The sequence below is a fragment of the Lutzomyia longipalpis genome, chromosome 1 (assembly GCF_024334085.1).
Source record: "Lutzomyia longipalpis isolate SR_M1_2022 chromosome 1, ASM2433408v1".
In the NCBI taxonomy this organism is placed as follows: domain Eukaryota; kingdom Metazoa; phylum Arthropoda; class Insecta; order Diptera; family Psychodidae; genus Lutzomyia; species Lutzomyia longipalpis.
Window position 1 is genome coordinate 20,049,672 of NC_074707.1, and position 21,831 is coordinate 20,071,502.

Genomic DNA, 21,831 nt, shown 5'->3' on the forward strand with positions numbered 1-21,831 from the left:
TAATACAGTGGAGACCGGGTATAAGATACACTCGGATGTATGTACTACTCTCGCTCATTACAAATAATGAAATATAGCAGCAGCTTGCCACGGAAACCAAAATCCAATGGAATTTCCTTATGGATTTTCTTACAAAACACCCCTAAAATTGACTCACAAAGCCTCCTTTAATGCGAGATTCCTCCCCAAAAAAATCATCACAGCTGAACAGTGTCATCCAATTCGAAGCACTGGAAACGTTTTAATCGCTGAATATGCAGCTCAAAGAGGAGTTTGTTCTTCAGGAAGTAGTGCGGATTCTCAATGATACTCAGCTCAGGGCAATATTCTGACATGTGAATACTGTCCTGTGGCACCTCTTGGGGTTTTGGTAGAATGCTGAAGAATGGCTGTTGCTGGGCAGAAGATGTATTTTGTTGTGAGTAGAAGTGAACAAAGTTCTGCGGAGGCTCCGTTGGGGGTGCCTGACTGTAATTTTGGGTACACATCGCATCGGAATTTGAGCTGTTACTATCGTAGATTTGTGGCAGGGATGTTGTGGTCAGATGAAGATTATTTATTCGCTTGGAGAGTGGCATAAAATCCATTGAAGCATCTTCCTCCTCCCTAGAACGTTTCCTTTACGAAACGCAATTGAGAAAATGTTAATTTTATCATTGAAATTAGAGGATTCTGAGGTGGCTCACCTGTTGAGAATGTGATCCATTGTTTAGAGATGATTTTTAAGTAACACAATAATGTTTTATTGAAATAAATTGGGCGTTTTCTTCACACGAAACAATGATTTTTTGTAAATAAAGAAAATGTCATTGATGTTCATCTCACAATACCAAAGAAGCCAGCGACACCTACAATTTACTTACGCTAATACAACTTTCCCGGCTGACAAGGCTTAAAATAATTTTATTACACCATAGTTTTTAATATTTTTTCACTACCATAAGACAACCGAATACTCAAAACATTTTTTAATTAAATAATAATTAAAAAGTATTTAAGATAAGCAGGTAATAAATCAAATTCTTATTATACCTCTTATTTCTAATCTGCTTGACATTTTGAAACAAAAAACCAAAAAATTATGTATAGTTGATTATTTATTACACGTCGCGTAAAAAAAGATTTTCACGTAAAATACTCGACCCGGGTGTACCACCCCTTGCACCAAAAATCATCCCTCGCTTTTAGCCCACCACACCTCCGTATGCGAACAATCTCTTTTCAGTTTGTAACGTCTGAGCCGAGGGTGCGAACGCGATTTGAGCGCGTGCTATTTTCGCATTGCATTTATTATTATTCAATTCATTTCTTATTTTTCATTTGTTCTTCCACGTCATACGAAGAAAAATTAATATACATACATATTATCAGAAAAAAAATCCGCGTTGTCCGGAAAATCCAGTTCAGTGCTATTTTCCACGAGAATTTTTCATTTAATCTCAACTTCTTGGGCGAAAAAGAAGCGGAGGGTGGAAAGAACCCCGTTCTTGATAGAAGTTAAGCAAAAACGGATTATCTCTGGTCAACCACCTTCAGGATCATCTTCTGAGGTATTTTTGCATTTATTTTCATCTTTTGTTTTTCCGTAAAATATCGCATTTTCAGGGGAAAATGCAAAACTCCCTCGCCACCCTTTAGTTAGTAGCCGTCTCGGCGGCCATTTTGAGCATTTCCACCCCAAATTTTCCCTTCAAAATCCGCACACACACTTGCCGTCTTTTCGGGGCGAATTCCCTCCTTTCATACAAAAAGGGAAGATTTCCCGCAGAAATACAGTACAGCAACCCTCATACCCACCCTCTGCTTGTACAATTTTTTTTGGTTGAACGTCTTTTCTGGTCAATGAACTCTGTGAGTGCCTGGGCCCAGCTATTGCTGCTGCATTGATGCACCCATTTTCTGGGCACTTTCGCGTGGGTGGTAATACATATAGATAAAGTTAGGGGTGTGTCCAGGGGAATACGGATGCAAACGCTACACGGCCCACACGTTAAACTCCCACGGAATTTACATATTTTTAGGATAAATATGGCATTACATTAAAATTTTAAAGTTTTTTCCATTAATTTTCTTGAAAAGTTGAAAAAAAAATCTTTTTGGCCTTTTTGGCAAAAAAATATTAGTAAAATACTGATATTTTATAAGAAAAAAATATGAGATAGCGAAGCTAACAAAGAAAAAAAATTATGCTAATAATTTCATCCACACCCTTGTTAGGTGAAAAATCTTCTGGGGATTTTCCTTCCGGGTCGGATTTACCGGAGAATGTTGAGCGGATGTGAATGGGTGGTGGTATAGCTACACCCTCGCCAAAATCACAATTTATAAAGCAAAGTGTTTGTTGTGAAAATCTGAGCTTTGATTTTGTATTTTCATTGCTAGAGAAGATTTTTATTTTTATACGGCATTTTAGTTTTTTTACGCTATAATGTTTTTTTAATTAGCAATTTTTGGAGAAAATGGTGTAAAAAATGTAGAAAATTCTGTAAAAAAAACTTTAAAAATAATGAAAAAGTTTCATAATAAGCAATAATGTCAATAAATCGTTAAGAGAAGCACGAAAAAGAATAAAAAGTTGCCCAAAATCCTCAAAATTAAATAAAAATCAACAAATAATATAATTTTATGAAATCCAAATATTTAGAAGATTTACAAAAATAAACTTAAAAGTCTTTTCAGTTACAAAAGTTTTAAAAAAATGATTTTTTCATGCTAAGAAAAAGAATTTGCAAAATACCTCAACTAAAAAAATTAAAGAGTATTTTCTTCAAAAAATAAATTAGCCCACACATCTTATCTGCCCCACTGCCACTCAATTGCAACGGGAGCTCCATTTATTTCTAGAGCGCCGACGCACAATGAGAAGCTTTGACTCCCTCGAAATTCCATTCATCCCCCAAAAGAGCAACTAAAACAAAAAAAATGTTTCATTTTTCCGGGATTTTTTTTTGGGGGAAATTTGGGAGCCCCCTGGGGTATGTTGCAACTTCCGCACGGATTCCGCATGTAATTTATGCATAAATTACAACAAAGAACCTTTTTTATTCCGCACACACTTGGCGCATGTGCCGCATTTTCCCATAATTTCCCTTATTCGCCATATATATGTATTATGTATGTATGTACGATCAGAACCCAACCCTCGTTGCGTTTGGAATACAAAATCCAAGAGGAGGTTATAATGAGGACGAGGAGCAATGGATGGAAAAAAAGCCATGAGTGTGGATATATTGGAACAAGGATATAAATTGCACAAAATGTGCCAACAATTCGACAGGGCGACTTTTTTTCTCTCTCTCGAGTAATTATTTATAAATAAAAACTCCCTCTTGGTGCAAAGGAAAGTCGAGAGAGTGACCCCTTTCTTTTTTTGCAAAAAAAATTCTCCAAATAAATTAGTTAAAAATCCCTCTTCACCCCTTGAGTCGCGAACTCCCTTTGGCGGGCTTGCAAAGGGTCGTGTGTGAATGTCCAATTTTAAATTATTAAAAATGCAAAAGACACAGAGACTGACCCCTTTAATGTTCGGATATAGGCAGGCAGCTCAGCATAGGCAGGGTATATGAACCCCAGCGAGAATGATAGGGCAAACAATGCCACTGTAGTACGTGTAATTTATGTACAACATTTTCTATGTAATTCATCGTCATGAAATGATTGTTTGGGTGCATTTCAAGAGGGGTGGGTTGTGCATTGTGCGGGAGGGTGTTTAATGTTTTAAATTTAAAGGGACCCGACTGCACGATGGCCTTCATTCAAGAACTCGCGCGCACTTCAATCACGGTCTTCTGTTTTTAGTTTGTAGAATTTTCTTCCTGCCGACTCTCTTTCCAGCTACATACATACATAATAGAGGAGAAATCTGAACCCCTTTGAGCCTCTAGCCAAGAGAGCTGATTAATGATTCCAATTCAACTGTGTATTGGATGGATTTGTTTGATGGGGGAGTTTTTGAAACTACACACAGAAATTGATATTCAATCAATATTTTAGTGGCTTCTTTCATTTTTTTTTATTCATTTCAACATACCCAACAATGAAATTAAACTTTCAAGAAAGACCCCATCCTCCAATCAGCTTGCATTTTATCGTCGTCGTTGTAAATATAATTGAGGCGCGGAAGAGAAGAGGGAAACATGGGTGCTATATCGATCAAATATAGTACATTCACCTCATTGCCAATTTCTCTATCTTCCTATCAATCACACAAAATTATTTTATTGATACTAATCCACTTTCAGAAATGAAAAGAGTCGGTGGTGGAGAACTGATGAAGAGATTTCTATTTGAAATGTTGAGGGAATTAATCTTAATTGAATCAAAAATTGTGACGAATCGTAGCTTTTTATGTAAGGCCTGATGAAGGTCCTGTTCGTTCCCAAGAAAACCTTCTATTTTTAGGTATTATTTAACAAAGGAATTGATGCCCACTTATATGAAAGATGATCCTCTATCGCAGAACAATTTTAACCCATTCCATCTTGTGGAGGATCAAAAAACATTGAAGAATCGCGAGAGAAACTCCCCAAAATCCACTGGGATCACATCGAAAAGTGCAAATAAAAATTGCCAAAAAATTCAAATATTGCGACGCCATTTGACGTTTTTATCACTATAAAAAATGTTTGAAAACTTTTTTGTAGACTTGTCGCTCATTTTCCGTGGAGTTTTTTTCTAGTCAAAATAAATATTTATTATTTCGTTTCTGGAGTGACTCCTACATCTGAATCTGTGAAATCTTCTGCTCCTTGGAAGTCTGTGCATCTAATGATACTCTCAAAGCACTAAGAAAACAAACTCATTGAGAGTTTATTGCTGTGAATAATTTCATGAGACTTCCGGATGTCTTTCTTGACATTGTAGCCTCCTCGAGAGCGGATGCAACAAGGAGGAGGGCATAGAATCTCTGTTCACTGCCCGTTGATTCAATTTCAATGTGCCGGAGCAAATCTTTCGCTTCCGGAAGTCCCAATATCTCCAGCAAAACCTCATGGGCATTCTGCAGAAAAGAACTCTGAGAGGCAAAATGAGAGTTGAGAATCACTTTTGTCAGCTCCAGGAATTTATTGCTCTTGGGGAAGATGTATGGGAGGACGGTGATGAAGATTTTGTGGACTTGCTCAGTGTTCCAATCTCAGAAGGAGACTTTCAGGAGCAATATCAGAAATGTCTTCCGTGCTGGTCATGATTTGCTTGAAGACTCCGTCGAATGTTTCTGGATACTGACTACTATATTGATTTATACATCAGAATCAGGTATATTGCGCTGGATGAGATTCAACTCGGTAAGATTTGCTAAAATTCTCACTGCCAAAGAGGCCCAAAAAAATGTAAAAAGATTTGTTTTGATTTGCAAAGGGCTGGTTCTATTAACCTCCCTCAGCTTCATTTCGCTGTGGATCACCTGATTCAGATGTAGAAATCACTCCAGAAACGAAAAAATAAACATTTATTTTGACTAGAAAAAAACTCCACGGAAAATGAGCGACAAGTCTACAAAAAAGTTTTCAAACATTTTTTATAGGGAAAAAAACGTCAAATGGCGTCGCAATATTTGAATTTTTTGGCAATTTTTATTTGCACTTTTCGATGTGATCCCAGTGGATTTTGGGGAGTTTCTCTCGCGATTCTTCAATGTTTTTTGATCCTCTACAAGATGGAATGGGTTAAAATTGTTCTGCGATAGAGGATCATCTTTCATATAAGTGGGCATCAATTCCTTTTCTAATGAAAACATTTAAAATGAATAATTCAAAAAAAAATTAATCGTTGTTGTATCCAGATAAACAAATCCAAATATTTTATTGCATGTTTAAAAATTTTATTTTGCTCGTGCTTTCCCGTATTATCTCTCACAGACAGTTTTGGGGTTTATATGAAATTCTAACGTCAGCAAAGAATGCATTTCTCGTGAAATTCAGCGAACAATTTGAAAAGGAGAAATTTCAGCATGAATAAAAAATTCCACAAGTTCCAGAAATTCTTATTTGTGCCCTGATTCTGTATGTCAATTGAGGAAGAAGCCCCCGCATATTTAAAATTCCACCCACACAGAGAGAGCTTTCTCACATAAAAGCCACAAAATATTTTCTCAAAAATTATTTCCCCAAATACGAATGAAATTTGCCCCCGTTTGGGGGTGGCAATAACACAATTTTCCCTCTTCGTGGTGAAAGCATAAAATTGGTGGGTGAACTGACCTGAATTTCCAGAGAGAAATTGCATTTTCATCCCCCCAAAAATAGGATTATAAATTTTCCTGCAATCTTCTTCTTGCAAAATGTTCCATATGCACTATTATGTTATAATAGATAATTTAAAATGCAATTTTCTCTCTTCTCTGTGGCAAAAAAATTGACTTTTTAAAAATCAATTAAATTATCTTTTGTAATATGTTGCAAATTTTGTTTAACCCTCTGCAAACTCTCTCCATGTTATACAAGGGATTGTTTTCTTTCTGTCGCGCAGAATACCGCAAATTGTCTTTTAATACGCAGTTGTGCTATAAAAGTGCAATGAAAATGTCATAAATTTCCCCGAGATGGCAAATGTGCGAATTTTCATGAATAAAATTCATGTTTTTGCGCTCTCTCTCACATCCAAACGAAGGGATTTTCTTGTCTGTTTGTTTTTTAATCAATTTGGACTTTTTTTTCTCCTGCTCTGAGTGAGGGTTGGGGGTTGATTTCATATCTGTGCAGAGTATGAGGGGAAATGAACTTTGTCATTTCCAGATTATTTTTCTTTGGCAAATCATATTTTTCTTTCTACTTTCCATTTGCGCTGTAGGTCCTTGACTTTCCACGCGTGTGTGGGAGTTCAAAGGAAAATGCCTTTTGTGACTTCTTGACTTCTTATGTGTGTTGTGTATATCTTCATAAGACGAAAAGTCATCCTTCTTTGGTAGCAGAGAGAAGATTCACATGGCAACGAAGCGAAAATATTTTTATCATTCACGATGTTCCTTTGTGGAAGATTGAAAGGGCTTTGTGGTAATTTCTACGCCCACGCCGATGTGCTGAATTCGTGCAAATTGGGCTAAAAATACCTTCATTCAGTGTGAAATCTCTGCATTCAGCATAGCAAATCTGCTGATGGCATGGAGTACGAAAAAAAATCCCTAAAAGTGCTAAAAAAATTTTTTTTTGATCAAAATTTGATTTTTAGACCTTTCGGCTATAAGGGATGGTTAAAAAAATTCCCAAAGCTCAAAGAAAATTGAATTATTTGATATTTTACAATATTTTAATAATTATTTAGCCATCATGCAATGATAAATGAACAGAATATTGAGTCAAAAATTGCTCATTATTAAGTCCTTAAGTTTTCATTATTAAATGCACTAACTCTTATTTATTTAATCCATTCAATATCGCGTCTTCAGCCGTCTTAATCCTCTCAGTTTCATCAGGAGAATAGCAGAAAATTTAAATTAATAAATAACTGATATAAAAGAGCAAAGACTGATAAGTAAAGAGACTTTGCAAAAGACTTTAGTCACTGAGACTTCCCATTTTCCACTGTATTCAATTGAAAAAAAAAATCCAGCAAAAGTCTGACCAAAAAAACACCCAATAACGTCACTATTGTGCTTTTTCTCCCTTTCAAAGAATGAAACGTAAGATTTCTTATCAAAAATCTTCTACGAAGTTTTAGCAAGAATACTTCATACATTAAAAGAGACAAAAAAAAAGCACAATGGTGACGTCATTTATCACATTTTTTGATCAATTTTTGGCGAATTATCTTAGCCAAATCTAATAAAAAACTGAGTCTCTTTGGAGACATATTATTCTTTTTTTATCCTTAATAAAACTACGATAAACCCGATTGTTTCATCTAATATGGAGTTTTCCATACGGAAGTGACTAAACTCCTTTTCTTTCGAGCATTTTTTGCAAGTAGAAATTACAATATCCTAAAGAGATGACAAAAATATCAATTTATCAAATAGCCTGAAGATTCTTGGAATTTATATAAAAATAATGCAGAATGTGACCTCTCGGCGCTTTGAAAATCAAAATTGATTGCACACACTCCACTCTATACCCAATTTATTCCCTACTCGCAATCGCAACGGGTCACCCACACGCTGGAGGAAAAAAAATATTCTTCATGTCCCAAAGGGCCACCACCGTGCTGAGGAAAATGATTAAAATTATATTCCACGTCACAATCAGGCAAAGAGGGATTTTTATGCTATCAGACACCGTGGCGAGGGTCCGAAAATGTGCGTCGCAGGGCCCTTTAAATTAAGTATCTCTGTTTAGTATATCGTGACTATAGCAGCAGCACACACACCGCAGAACCACCCTCTGAACCAGATGGTAATGTGTATGTGTCCCTTTAAAGCATTTTGATTCGCATGCATTTCATGTCGCTCCATCCCTCCAGGACATTACATTGCGCGCCACATACAGGAGGGCGAATGTTGATTCATCTACAAATACTCCCTTTTTCTATGCGGAGCAACCTTTTGTAGATGATAGAGGGTAGTTTTCGTGTATGGAACATTTTTCGGGCATTGACCTCTTCGCAACATTCTCTTGTGAACCATCCGTGAAATTCCCTCCAACCCCTCGTACAACATGGCTTTCTCTCCCTGCATTTTTGGCAACTTCTGGCATAGCTCAGGGATTTTATGTGCCTTTCGGCGCAATGAGACAATTTTGGGAAGGAATCCAATGAGGACTCTTCTCATCTTACGCCTCTTATCCACCACGATTTTCCTTTCTTTTTTCTTGGCACACCATTGGCTCGAGGATCATTTTCCCATCTCAAATCCTTTTTTTTTCTTCCTCTAACAAGGAAATTTATGAGCCTTGGAGGAATTTTCCAGCCACATAGGATACACCACAAATTTGGCCTAGAAATTGCCAGGCCAAAAACGAAGCGATAAATTGATGATTTTTCTAGCCTACGGGACGCAATTTTTCATCATTCTTCCCCCCCCCCCCCCCCCGCAACCCATCGTAGCGGATACAAAAGAACTAAAACCACAATTTATCTCAACACAGAGTGTCACGTTTTAATTCAATTCCCTCTCTCTAATCTCTTTCGTTGCCATTCACAAAAAAAAAATCCTTTTGCACCGAGAAAATCGATCAGAAGCAGACGTCGAGGACTTCTTCGTTATTTATCATTTTAAATCCCGCCTGTGTCGTGGCTTTCAGACAGATAAAATGAAATGTGATTGAAGAGTAAATGCGTGGATTTTGTGTGTAGTTGACACTGAGGGTTGGTTTTGCATTAATATTTATCTTTCTAATTAAAAGGAAAAGGAGTGCAATCATTTTTAACTGCTCAGATGAAGAAAATCATCAAAATTATCAATAAAAAATCAAGAAGAGTCAAAATACTTTTTTTCTAATTTTTCATAGTTTATTTGAGAAAATTTTAATAGTTTTAGGGGAACCTGGCGTTCCTAATTAAAAACGAGTAAAAACCACGTCCCCATGGTATTTAAATTTCACATTCTGGGACTAAATTATTCAGAGTTTCCTCAATTAATTTTTAGCAGAAAAGAGAGAATCATTTAAAGTTTGAAGAGTTTGTAGGCATATTTTGGCTAGAAGATTTGCATTTTATGTTTTCAAAAGACCATTAAAATGAATAAACTCCTTCTAAAGTAATAAATAAAAAATTCCTTCAATTAATGCAAAAATTTTGATTGATCTCAAATTGATAGAATAATATTTTCAAAGGGAAGAAAGGGAAAATGTTGTACTGTACCCAAAGACCTTTAATTACATTAGAATTTGCCCTTTTCAAGGGAACCCATATGGGTTTAATGAACCAAAAATCTCCCTGACGTCTCTGCAATTTTCTTGTTCAATCATCAAAAAAAAGGTATTCCCGTCGTGAAATGGGGCGTATCCACAAATCAGACCCCCCAAAAGGTAGAAATTGACGTAGAAAAGAGCAAGACAATTTATCATAAAATATTAACACAGAAATTTACCTCATATTTCCCCCCTAATGTGCGCCTTTCTCTTTACTAACCCCCAACATCTCTCTCTCTCTCTTTTCCCATTTCAGTGTGACGAAAACCACCCCCACATTTTTTCGAGAAAAAAAAACCTACTCATTGTGAGTAAATTGACGACAAAAGCGGTGGATTAAAAATAAACCAATTCTTATACTGTGAAACAACTGAAAAGTATTAAATGTGCTATTAATCATATTAAAAAGAAAATATTAAATCACGATTTTAAGCAAAAGAATTACATTTAAAAAAAATTGAACCGTGAGGAAAATCTCGTTTTAAAAAAAAAGTGAACGAAGAACCGAAGAAAATTGTTGTTTTCCAATTTTATATACAAAAAAAAAGTAAAAAAGAAAACGCATAACAATAAATTTAATAAGAAAAAAAATTTAGTGTATTGTGTGGAATATTTTTAAGTGATTTTAAAGAAAATTTACTCTGCTAACGAATATAATACGAGGAAATAGGTGAGAAGGAGAATTTGCATAAATTTAACTGAAAAAAAAACGAGAAATTACGCAGATTTTTGGGAGGCTCAGTGGCGTGTAAAAAAGCAGGACAAAAAGGATTTTCCATTGTGAGGAGAGGAAATCAAGAAGTTTACAGCACGTGGCAAAAGGGGTTGGATTTGTGCATCGAAGGGTGAGGGTTTAGAGAAAATACAAAAAACATGACTAACACGATGGAAACTGCAGTGGCACAGAATGGCACAACACAGACAGCTGCCAACAATGGCAATCCCGGTGAAGGGAGTCAGGATGAATCCCGGACAAATCTCATTGTCAACTACTTGCCGCAAACTATGACGCAGGAAGAGATGAGATCCCTCTTTGCCAGCATTGGGGAGCTTGAGAGTTGCAAATTGATTCGCGACAAGGTTACAGGTAAGTCTCTCAGCGTTCCTCCTCAACCCCATTGAGGGGCTTTTCATCTTGCACCCCTCTCTTCCCTAATGCTCTCTTATTATCTCCGCTTCTCTATACATAACTTTTACAAACTTTCTTTCTTCTTTACCTCTGTGTGTCTTCAACATTATTATGTACACCTTCTCTTGAACCCTTTTCTTTCTTTCTCTCTCTCTCTCTATGCGCCTCTTCAAGCTCTATTTTTATCCACAATTATTGATTCAAGATTGATAAAACAATTGGCGTTATTTTAGTTCTTTTGCAATTTATCATGCACCCTTCATTAAGAATTATTCCTCACAAGCATGATTCATTCATAATCATCATTTTATTTTTATTTTTTTCTTCTTTTGTAATTCTAGTCTTTCCTGCATCTGGTAATCCGGCACTACAGCAAGGTAAGATATGTAAGAGCTTTTTCATATCAATTTTATTAATATTTATATTTAAATAAAATTCTTTCTTTTGATTCTCTGCTCTTTCTTCAAATATTTCTCTATGCCAAATTTTGTAATTTATCTAACTATTTAACAAAGAAAAAACTCCAAATTTGCTTCTTTCTTCAGCTTTCTTTTTTTTTTTTTGAAAAAATATTGCAAAGAATTTTTCTTTTGATAATAAACTTTTCGTATTTCTCTGTGTCTTCTTCAGGTCAGAGTTTGGGATATGGTTTCGTGAACTATCAGAAACCAGAAGATGCCGAAAAGGCCATCAACACACTTAATGGATTGAGGCTTCAGAATAAAATCATTAAGGTACGTTGAGAATTTTTCAGTCTTTTAATATTTCAATTAAATCGAAATTTAAAAAAAATGACAAAGATTTAAAATAAATGTCAAAAAAGAATAAAAACATCAATCGTTAGAAATGTCAAACATGAGAAAGATAGCATAAAAACTTTCCAAATCATCAACCGTTAAAACAGCATCACAGCTAAAAGAATTGTCTAAGGTTGTTAACAAAATGTCAGAAATTCAAATTGAAAGAAAGACGTTGAAAAATAACATCAAACGTTAGAAAAGAAATGTCAAGTCGTACTTTAATCCATTTCCAACGTCTTTAAAACTTTTAAAAAGAATTTTAAAAATTATTGATTAGATTTCTAGCTAAACTAGACTCTATATCTGAAGAAACTCAAAAACTTTTGCAAATTCTAGTCTTTCATGAAAGAGACGCCCTTCTGTAAGAGAAAGGTGATTTTTCACACAAAAACAACATTATTCCAATTTTATGATTCAGAATATTAATGTTCAATTAATATTCATGAGAAGAGAGAATAAATTTTTCTCCTTTTGGGTACCTATATAATGTTTTAGTGAGTAGGTATCCCTCCAACATAGAAATCACCTTTTGTATATGGAATTAGCTCTTTCTCCTGTCACACCATGCCCAGAAATAGACTTGTCAATGTCACTCTTAATAAAATTCGAGAAATCACCACTGATGGTGGAACAAGATAGCCCAATTTCTCCATACGCAATCTTATGCGGGGCATTTAATTTTTCTCGTTTTTTTTTGACCACCCCCATTGAAAGGATTGACCTTAGGCTGCGGAGAGAGAAAAAATACTAAACTCATGTGTTTGCGTGCTTTCTGTATTTTGCAGGTGTCCTTTGCACGCCCCAGTTCGGAATCGATAAAGGGGGCGAATTTGTATGTTTCTGGATTACCAAAAAGCATGACACAACCCGAGCTGGAGGGTCTCTTCTCCCCCTTTGGACGTATTATAACTTCACGTATCCTGTGTGACAATATCTCAGGTAAAACGCAATACTTCCCACCCACCCATACACACCCTTTCTCTGCCTAAAACTGCCCTACTAACGATTTCGTGTCCGTTTTGTGATTTTTTTTTAAATTTTTGTAGTTCAACAATTTGTGGCGAATGATTTGCCAACATCGGGTATGTCCAAAGGTGTGGGTTTCATCCGTTTCGATCAACGACATGAGGCAGAACGTGCCATCCAGGAGCTGAATGGGAAGATCCCCAAAGGCTGCACGGAGGCAATCACTGTTAAATTTGCCAACAACCCCAGCAACAATGCAAAGGCTCTCCCACCTTTGGCGGCTTATTTGACGCCCCAGGCCACGCGGCGTTTTGCTGGAGCCCTCCCAGCTGGGAGATTTAGGTAAAAATAAAAAAAAAAACCAAGACGCGTCCTCCCCCAATCATATGCCCCCAACGACGTCAAGAAATCCTAGATCAGCAAAAATAGGAGAAAACAACTCCCATACATACAAGACACACTGAGAAAAATAATTGGAAAAGTTTGTTGATTTTTTAAGCCATAAAATGATTGATCTGAATCAACGGAAAAATTAGAAAAATCAAACAGATAAGTAAAACATAAACGAGCAATAAAAATCAACAAACTTTCACACAAACAAACCCACAAAATTTACAAACTTTTCCCATTTTCTCTGTGTTTCGTGCAACAACGAAAGCTTTTGTGATTTGATCAAAGCTTTTCCTTTTGGCCACAGAGGAATTTTCCTGCATATTTCGCCCACACAACAAAACAAAATCCTTCAGGGGATACATAATCCGTCGTTCCCACACCCCCGCCCTGCCCACCCACACACACACACATACACAATTTAATTTCATGGTGTTTTCTTCACAACTTTTTCATCAGCGTGAATTAAAGTTGATTTTTCACAATTTTCTTGATTTATTTTTTTTCTCTCAATGAGCGTTTTGTGATATATATAATTTTCGTTTATTTTTATCAAACGAGTGTGTTTTTGTTTCATTCAAAGGGTGTCACACAAATCTATATTAAAAAAATATATTTTCTTTTAATTTTTCCTTCAAAACATTCACGCAATTTTTGTGATTTTATTATATAAATAATTTTCTTTTTTGAGAAAAAAAAATCTGTCTCTATGATTTCTTAATCTTTTGGTTGGCAGTGATTAAGAAAAAAAAATCTATGCTTCTAAATTTTATCATTTTTATATACAAATATTTGTTTTTTCTCCATTTTTCATTTTAGCATTGGGAAAAGTCCATTGCTTGCTATAAACAAGGGTTTGCAGAGGTTTGTATTTGTTATTTTTTTATTTTTATTCGTCTCCTTTTTAAAGCTTTTTCGTCAACTAAACCCCTTCCTATCCTTCTTTTTTTATAATAATTTAGTTTTCTCTCCTTCTGTGTCGTTTTTTTTCTTTCTTTCTTTCTATTCTGTGCCTCAATTTGTCTCCTCGTCAAGTCAATTTCATATCAAGAGCAATTTTATTTTATGTGTGTACCATAAATGTCCTTTGTTAGCAATTTGTCTGTCTCGTAGAATTGAAATTTTATATTCTTCTTTTCTTTTAAAGAATTTTTTTTTCAGTTGATTTTCTTCTTTATTTCAATTTTCTCTTTTTTCTTGTAGTTTTTTTCTGTGAGAGTGATTTCAATTTTATTAACTTTCTTCACATTTTTTCTATGAGTTCTTTCTCTACTATCTATGTATATATCTTGCTGTATTATGTACATATAATATTGTTTAGCAGCACCCACAAAGACTAAGAAGAAAGAAAATAAAATAAAATAGAAATCTTTCTATATAAATCCCAATCACTCTGACAGAAATCCAATATAGAAAACCTTTAAATAGAAACGTGTTGCAAATGACCCCAAACCCGCTCGCGCCATCAAACCTCCCCCATTTAAGAACTCCAGAAGGCACAGAATTATCCCACCATCACCACCCTTGCAAGACAAAGAAAGAGAATGCAATCCCCACTTCCCACCGTCAATGTAAAATGAAAGAACTTTAAAGGGAATGTTGGGTGGTAAACATCTATCTTCCAGATATTCCCCCCTGGCTGGAGATTTGCTGGCAAATACAATTCTTCCGGGTACCGCAATGACTGGGTCCGGATGGTGCATTTTTGTGTACAACCTGGCCCCGGAGACGGAAGAGAATGTCCTGTGGCAGCTCTTTGGGCCATTCGGAGCCGTCCAGAGTGTCAAAGTAATTCGGGATTTGCAGACAAACAAATGCAAAGGCTTTGGATTTGTCACGATGACCAATTACGATGAGGCCGTCGTGGCCATTCAATCCCTCAATGGCTACACCCTTGGCAATCGCGTACTGCAGGTAATTTTATTGTTTTTTTTTCCTAAAAATGTTTTCTAATTTAATCTAATTTTATTTTTTAAAGAAAACTTTCGAGGAAAGCTCACAGAGCTTATTGTTTTTGATTAAGCTAGTTTTTTTTTTATTAATTCCAACCCTCACCCAAAGGTATTCAGGTCATTAGACCTATGTAGAACCGCTATATAAAAATACAATACTTGTAACTTTTGAATCAGGCTATACTATAGGCGCTCTCCAGAAGCCCAATGAAAGCCCTGCCATCGTCCAGAACATTAAGCTAGTTAATTATTCCGAATATTTGAGTTTTTCTTCGATTTTACTGAACGGGATTTTGATAAAATTGAATGCTAAAACGGAGAAGATTTTATTGGTTATTCTGCATACATAAAATCCTCATATTTCCTTCCCAGAGACCCAAAAGATTAATAAACTTTGTGAGATAATTTTCTGCACAACGTCTCCCTCACCTTCGAAAAAGGAGCTTTATTCATTTTTAAACAAGGGGCGTTTATCTGACGGATATTTTAATTTTTCGGCGAATCATGCGAATATTTCCGAAGATCGGAATATTTTATTTAAAAAAGAAAAAAAATCATTTAATTCATTTTAATTTCAAGACTAAAAAATTGAAACTCGAAAAAGTCAAAAAGCTAATTTAGAACATTTCGGTATGAATTTAGTATTTTTTAGGCTTGAATTTTTCGGCCTCATTTAAGTCTTTTTGTGCTTGAATTAAATTTTTTTAGGCTCAAACTAATATTTGAATTTTCTTGGCGAAACATCCGAATATTAGCAAATAATCCGAATATTTCCGAAGATCCGAATAATTTCATTCAAATAAACCTTGTTTTAAGTTTTTTTTTGTAAATATTCCTTATTTAAATTAAATAGCCAACACATGGGCAACAATTTTTGTTGCCATAACTTCAAAAATCTTTCCTAAAACATCATTAAGCCTAGATTTTTTTAAAATTGGTTTTCTCTTCTCTTTTTTTCTAGGTCAGTTTCAAGACAAACAAAACCAAGACCGCCTAAAAGGGGTTTTCTTCTGCAGACAATGCTGAATTGATATTTAAAGAAAAAAAATTCTTCGTAAGTAAACAAAAATGAGATATAAATGGATTTACAAAACCTACATTATTATACTTAAAAAAATATATTAATTAATATTATTAGAAAATCATCATTTTAAAAATTCATAAATTGACTTATACGCAAGAAAAATGAAACCAACACCAAACACTTTCCAAAGAAAAAAAAACCAACTCTTTTGTGAGTTGGGCAACAAAGTAAAAAAAAAAGATTAAAAAAAAGAAACAACTCTTTAAAAAAAGAATATATATATAATGCTATAGAGAAACGAATGAAACGAAGAGATTTGTGAAAAAAAATGACGCTATAATCCCAATATTGCAATATTTTGATACATTTTTGAATGAAGATGAAAAAAGACAAATATTAATATTTATATATTTAAATGAGACATAAATTATTATATACATATATAACCTCTAATCAATTTTATTGCACCCTTGGTCACTTTTTTACCAGAGAAAAAAGAAAGAAATAAGAGAAAAACAAATATTGAAGGATTTTTTTGTGTGAAAGGGGAAAAAATAACCCCCTGCGATATAAAAAAAATGAGTGAGAACGGGGAGGTTCTTTTTTTTCTTATTAAAACAACTACCTATACTAAATATTTTATTCTAGTCTGGCAAATTGCCAATTTTATCTCTTTAGGATTTCTTTTTAATTCTTAAAATCAATCGTGAGTTTTTAATTAGACAACTTTTCCCATTTTTTTAGAAGATGTTTTACAAATTTTATTCTTTTAGCGATCATTCCATTCCACGTGCGTGCTGGTAGTTGATATTAGGACGATGTAAGGAGTGAAGAAAGTATAAAAGTCACACAATTGTAGAGAAAAGGAAAGAAAAAAAAGAAAAAGAGGGTGTAAGCAATTCCTAGATGTAAGTGTTGAAAGTTCTGTAAATTGAACAAAAACCCAAGTTGTTGTAAAATGATAAAAAAAATGATGACCATGTTGAAGGGGAAGTTCTTTTTGTCTGCAAAAATTAATGACGGAGAAGAAGAAAAACTTTCAGAAGAGAAAAAAAAATAAGAAAATAAACGAAGCGACACCGCCGATGTCATTTGAATTCTTTATCACTATTTTTGGGTGTATTTAGCAGAAAAGAAAAACTAAACGGATGGACACGAAAAGAGGCCGTTCAGACTTAGATTTCCGCATGTATCAAGTGGGTGGGTGTGAAGAAAAAGATAAGTTAGAACGTTAGGTTACTGCCAGTCTCTGTAGTTTACTTAGAACGTCATTCTTAGAATATTTCTAGAAGAAGCTTTGCAGCATTTTGGAGCTTTTTTTTAACTTTGTCTATTCTCATCTGTTCTCTGTAATCTTTCAAATGAATCCTAAATTACTAAATAACCTTATTCTAACAATACATTCTAACCGTTCTAACCTACAAATTCCTTATTTTTCAATTTTTCTTCAATTTATTTCCCATATTTATTTTCATTATAAAATCTTTGTAACGTATAAAGGCCTGGCCCTACTTCTTCACCCCCATTCCTGCTAAATACCTAAGCTTTCAACGAAAGGACATTCATTTTTTTTCTATATACCTACCTACTAAAATATAGCAGTAATCATAAAAATTTTGTTGCAGAGTGTATTTTGTATTAAAGATTTCTTTATATTAGTAAAAAGAAAATATTCGCGCACAATTTATTTAAAAAGAAATAAAGAGAATGTTTTAAAAAATCCATGATAATAGTTTTAAAGAAAAAAATGGCAAAGAAGGAAAGTTTTTTTTTTAATTCTATCGCAAGCTTTTTTGAATTATTTCTTTTAGTCCAAAGGAAAATTCCCTCTTCTAACGGAAGTTTTGAAGAAGTTAAAAAAATGCATTAGATTTTCCTTTATTTCTTGCATCCTTCCGCGTAAAATTTTCGAAAAATGGTAGGATTGAAAAAACAAAAGATTTAAAGGAAATTAAGAAAAACAAGGCTAAAGTGCAAGATTATTGAGATACTCATACGAAAAGAAAATGAAGAAATGATGGAAGAAAAAAACACGAATTATATTTAAAAAGAATGAAAAACAAATACTCTTAAAAAATTGATATTTAAAAGAAATTTCAAGAAAAAAAACAAATAGATCTCTATTCTGTAATTCTTCACTCAAACTTTATATTTATTATTCATAAATAGATGAAAAAAATGAAGATTTATGTCTTATAAGAATGAAAAAAAAAGTATAGTCAAATCGTATTATTTAAAAAAAAATATTTTTAATCCAAAAAATGAAGAAGAAATGAGAAGTAAATGATAAAAAAATAAAAAATATAGTGAAATTGTTCTTTTATGTCTAAAAAAATGAAAAAGAAAAATCCAATAAAAAAAGATATTAATTTGTAAAACGATCTCTAATTAAAAAAAATTATCAATATGCTGTGTGCTTTTAATGATAAACAAAAAAAAGAGGAATGAGAAGAAATTAAAACAAATGGGGAGAAAAGAAAAATTTTTATAAATTTTATATATAAATTCAAATTTAGTGTGATGTATTTTCGTTTTTTCTGTTGTAATTGTGTTTTTAAATGAAAAAAAAAGAAGAAGAATATGTTTGTAATGTTTATCGATGGAAGAAAATTTTCTTTATAAAATTACTTTGCATGCTTTTTCACTCACAACCTTTCTTTTTAAGTTAAGAGACAAAAAAAAAACATTTTTTTCTAGTCAAAATGATAAAAATAGTCACTAATTTATTAATTCTTATAATATATTTAATTTTTAATGAAAAAAAAAACAAATATTAGTGGTATTCGTATCTTTGCGTATTTATATTAGATGAATTATCATAAACTTTTCATTAATTTATTAATTTAATTTATTTATGTATTTATTTCATAAGATGAATGGATTTAATTTATATTTATTCACATATTTTACATGAATAACTTTATATTTTTAATGTCTCGTAATTTATTTATATTTTTCTTCAAACAAAAAAAAAAGAAAATCCCTTCATTTGCCGTAGAAAGGAAAAAATAATCAGCAAGATGGTAAAGAAAAACAATTTTCAATGGTTGGGCATTTTGAGATTTTTCGTCAAATATTTCAAGAATATATTAACAAAAACATGAAAAAAAAACCTTTACATTCACTATAATCTTTTTATTTTCTATAATATGGTAAATTTATAATGAAAAAAACAAAACTTTTAATAAAACTTATGTACTTCTCAAAGAATGTGCAATAAAGAGTAAAAAAAATCCAACTTACCCTTATTTTTCGTTTAAACCGAAAAATCGTCGTCTGTTATGAAGGAAAATTATTTTATGCAATTATTGGAAAATTCATCTAATTGAGGTTTCAATTTTCTGTGTGGAAAAGGAACTTTTCCGTATCTGCAAAAAAAAAGAATTTATTCTTTAACAGAATATTTCCCTTTCCTCATTGGGAGATAATTAGATTCCTACCTTCTACTCCATCTTGGCCTCCTCTGCTTCCTTCTCAACAACTTCCTCCTTCTCTTCTTCCTTCTCGTCCTTCCCGTCCTTTTCATCTTCCTCTTCCACCACCAACTCCTTGGCAGCCTCCTCTTCGGCTTTCCGGAATTTATTAACCTCATACTTGGACACATCAGCCCGGAGGAGTCTCAACATGTGCACCGTCTCACTCTGATCCACATACGCCCTGAGACTCGTTGTCCCGCGCCACCCAACAAGGCTCAGCTGCAACCTTTCCTCCCGATACTCCAGAATACAACTTCCGGGCGTTACTCCGGCTATTCTCTCACGTGCTGCCTCCGAGAGTTCCTCCAGACGCGGTGGCTTAGTCGGATCGATATTCTGCAGCAAAGTTACGAGGTCACTGCGCTCCAGCAGCACCCTCCTGCCATTCCCAACGAACTCATTGACACTCGGTAGCCCCTCTTGGGCAAGACGGAAGGCGCACGACATGTTCTTATTGTCACACCGCACGAATACCTTCACACCCGTATTGATAATCTTCAGGGCATCCCCACTGAGTTGCACAACATCCCGAATGGCTTCGGAGGCGAAGTAGATGTTCTTCTTCTTCCCCGTGAAGCAACGCGTCAGGAGGCATGTTGGATTGAAATCCTCCCGGAGAGTGTAGAAGGATTTAATTGACTCAAAAACATCCTCATCGCCGTGGAAGAAGACAAAAGGCTCCTCTTTGTACCCACCGAGGCGTCGTTTCTTCTTCTGCGGACCCTTTGGGGACTCCCTCGCCTCCGTTTGCGTCTTCTCCCACGGCATAGGCCTTGTCTTCACAAGTACAGCCACAAAGAAACCCCCAGTGTCCTGATGATGCGGCAAAATCCGCATACAACGCTCCAAATGGAATTGCTCCACATCCTCAGGGGGGAACATCTGTGGACGGAGGATTGTGTGATACTTCTCGGGAACTTCCGTGAAATTCCTGTAGAAATCCATTTCCTTCGTTGCAAGCTCCCATTCACGCATTCCTGGATCAAATTTCAATCCTGGCACAAGATTTGAGGCATCAATGAGCTCCAGAGCACCTGCGGATTCCTTCAGGAGACGCACAATCACAGCCTCATTCTCCACGGGATTGAATGAGCATGTGGAGTACACCATTCGCCCACCAATGGTCAACAATTCAGCTCCTCGCTTTGCTATTCGAAATTGAACGCCATTGAGATTTGTTCCATGGGCGGGATTCCACTTTGTCCAGATATCTGGATTCTTCCGCAATGTGGCATCACCACTGCAGGGAACATCGCAGAGAATCCGATCAAATTGCATATTTTCCACCTTTCCGGATTCCTTGTTTGTACACTGAAAAGAATTTTTGAAAAAAATATATTAATAATAAAAAAGAAAATTCCTAAAGATTTTTTTGCTCACCAGAAGATCCGGAAATCTCTCACTGTCCTCATTTGTAACCAGGAAGCATGGGGAATTGAGTCTCTTGGCTTGATGGACGAGCATATAGCAGCGGCTATTGTCAATATCATTGGCAATCACAAATCCACTGGGGAGCTCCTTCTTCTCCTCCATCTCAGCGTGCAGAGCCTCAATCAATTGGGCCGTCTTTGATCCCGGAGCCGCACACATGTCCAGCACTCTATGATGTGGCTTCACATCCAGCACAATCGGTGGGATCATAGACACCGTCTCCTGCCGACTAATCCCCCCTGCATTTGTTTCAGCAATGAGAAAATTGTGGAGCTTATAGAAGATTTCCGATCGACGAATATCCTTCCGCGAAAGCTGCAGCTGCCACGCCAACTCTCCAGGATACCATGGAAGGGGGAATGGTTTCTGAATTGTCATCTCGCCCCCATCCTCAGTGACTTGCTTAAAGTACTCCGTGAAGTATTCACTCTTAATGATGTCCAGAAGTGTCTCAGACTCACCACGATAGCCCGTGACACGAAATGCTGTTGGAAGATTCGATTGCAGGGACTTCATAAAAGTCTCCCATTCACCTTCGGGGACAATCTTTTGTTGCTTGTAGTACTTAGAGAAGGATGCATTCTCCCGCAGGATTTCCACGTAGGGCTCAGACCGGCGATCTGGCTTCTGGAAAGAGGGATAAAAGTTACACAAAAAGAACAAAAGAATACCTTCAAAGCGTCTTACCTGATTATTTTTCTTATCTCTCTTCTTTTGTGCAAAGGGATTTGTGTTGTTTTTCCTGTTTTTATTCCTTTTTCCCATTTTTTTTAGCAGGATTTTCTTGCCGTGTGGTGTAAAAAACAGTGCAATGCGAAAAGCCACAAGTTGAAAAGTGAGGTTAGACTCATTTTATTGGTGGAATTTAAAAAGAAATTGTA

The 21,831-nt window shown here is 35.1% G+C and overlaps 3 protein-coding genes across 12 annotated transcripts; 1 reads left to right on the forward strand and 2 right to left on the reverse strand.

Moving 5' to 3' along the window:
• Positions 1-148: 148 nt before the first annotated feature.
• Positions 149-875, reverse strand: LOC129796893 (uncharacterized). Its single transcript, XM_055839027.1, has 2 exons — positions 687-875; positions 149-618 (listed from the first exon to the last, which is right to left on the reverse strand). Exons 1-2 carry the CDS (start codon positions 704-706, stop codon positions 198-200), a joined length of 441 nt encoding a protein of 146 aa, XP_055695002.1. The 5' UTR covers positions 707-875; the 3' UTR covers positions 149-197.
• Positions 876-1,222: 347 nt separating this feature from the next.
• On the forward strand, positions 1,223-19,281 carry LOC129796829 (ELAV-like protein 3). 10 transcript variants are annotated; one of them, XM_055838937.1, is made up of 9 exons: positions 1,223-1,550; positions 10,039-10,869; positions 11,253-11,288; positions 11,542-11,645; positions 12,497-12,650; positions 12,758-13,019; positions 13,887-13,931; positions 14,693-14,981; positions 15,981-19,281. In XM_055838937.1, the coding sequence occupies exons 2-9, from the start codon at positions 10,656-10,658 to the stop codon at positions 16,014-16,016; spliced, it is 1,140 nt and encodes a 379-aa protein (XP_055694912.1). In that variant the 5' UTR covers positions 1,223-1,550; positions 10,039-10,655; the 3' UTR covers positions 16,017-19,281. The 10 variants fall into 10 exon arrangements, with proteins under 10 accessions (XP_055694912.1, XP_055694910.1, XP_055694916.1 ...); XM_055838935.1 differs by having other exon boundaries at positions 1,224-1,550; positions 11,253-11,297; XM_055838934.1 differs by lacking the exon at positions 1,223-1,550 and adding an exon at positions 7,673-8,334 and having other exon boundaries at positions 11,253-11,297.
• Positions 19,158-21,793, reverse strand: LOC129796781 (tRNA (cytosine(34)-C(5))-methyltransferase). The gene is made up of 4 exons (XM_055838857.1): positions 21,638-21,793; positions 20,900-21,577; positions 19,484-20,830; positions 19,158-19,411 (listed from the first exon to the last, which is right to left on the reverse strand). Exons 1-3 carry the CDS (start codon positions 21,713-21,715, stop codon positions 19,487-19,489), a joined length of 2,100 nt encoding a protein of 699 aa, XP_055694832.1. The 5' UTR covers positions 21,716-21,793; the 3' UTR covers positions 19,158-19,411; positions 19,484-19,486.
• Between the last annotated feature and the right edge of the window lie 38 nt (positions 21,794-21,831).

What these genes read in the sequence shown, in the direction of transcription:
- LOC129796829 (XM_055838935.1), top strand. Translation starts at nt 10,656, where the DNA reads ATGACTAACACGATGGAAACTGCAGTGGCACAGAATGGCACAACACAG. An exon ending in ACTACAGCAAGGTAAGATAT is followed by an intron (nt 11,298 to 11,541) that starts GTAAGAGCTTTT and finishes TGTCTTCTTCAG; the next exon opens with GTCAGAGTTTGGGATATGGT. An exon ending in TTCAGAATAAAATCATTAAG is followed by an intron (nt 11,646 to 12,496) that starts GTACGTTGAGAA and finishes TGTATTTTGCAG; the next exon opens with GTGTCCTTTGCACGCCCCAG.
- LOC129796781 (XM_055838857.1), bottom strand. Translation starts at nt 21,715, where the DNA reads ATGGGAAAAAGGAATAAAAACAGGAAAAACAACACAAATCCCTTTGCA. An exon ending in GAGATAAGAAAAATAATCAG is followed by an intron (nt 21,578 to 21,637) that starts GTAAGACGCTTT and finishes CCCTCTTTCCAG; the next exon opens with AAGCCAGATCGCCGGTCTGA. An exon ending in AGAGATTTCCGGATCTTCTG is followed by an intron (nt 20,831 to 20,899) that starts GTGAGCAAAAAA and finishes AATTCTTTTCAG; the next exon opens with TGTACAAACAAGGAATCCGG.
- LOC129796893 (XM_055839027.1), bottom strand. Translation starts at nt 706, where the DNA reads ATGGATCACATTCTCAACAG. An exon ending in ATGGATCACATTCTCAACAG is followed by an intron (nt 619 to 686) that starts GTGAGCCACCTC and finishes CGTTTCGTAAAG; the next exon opens with GAAACGTTCTAGGGAGGAGG.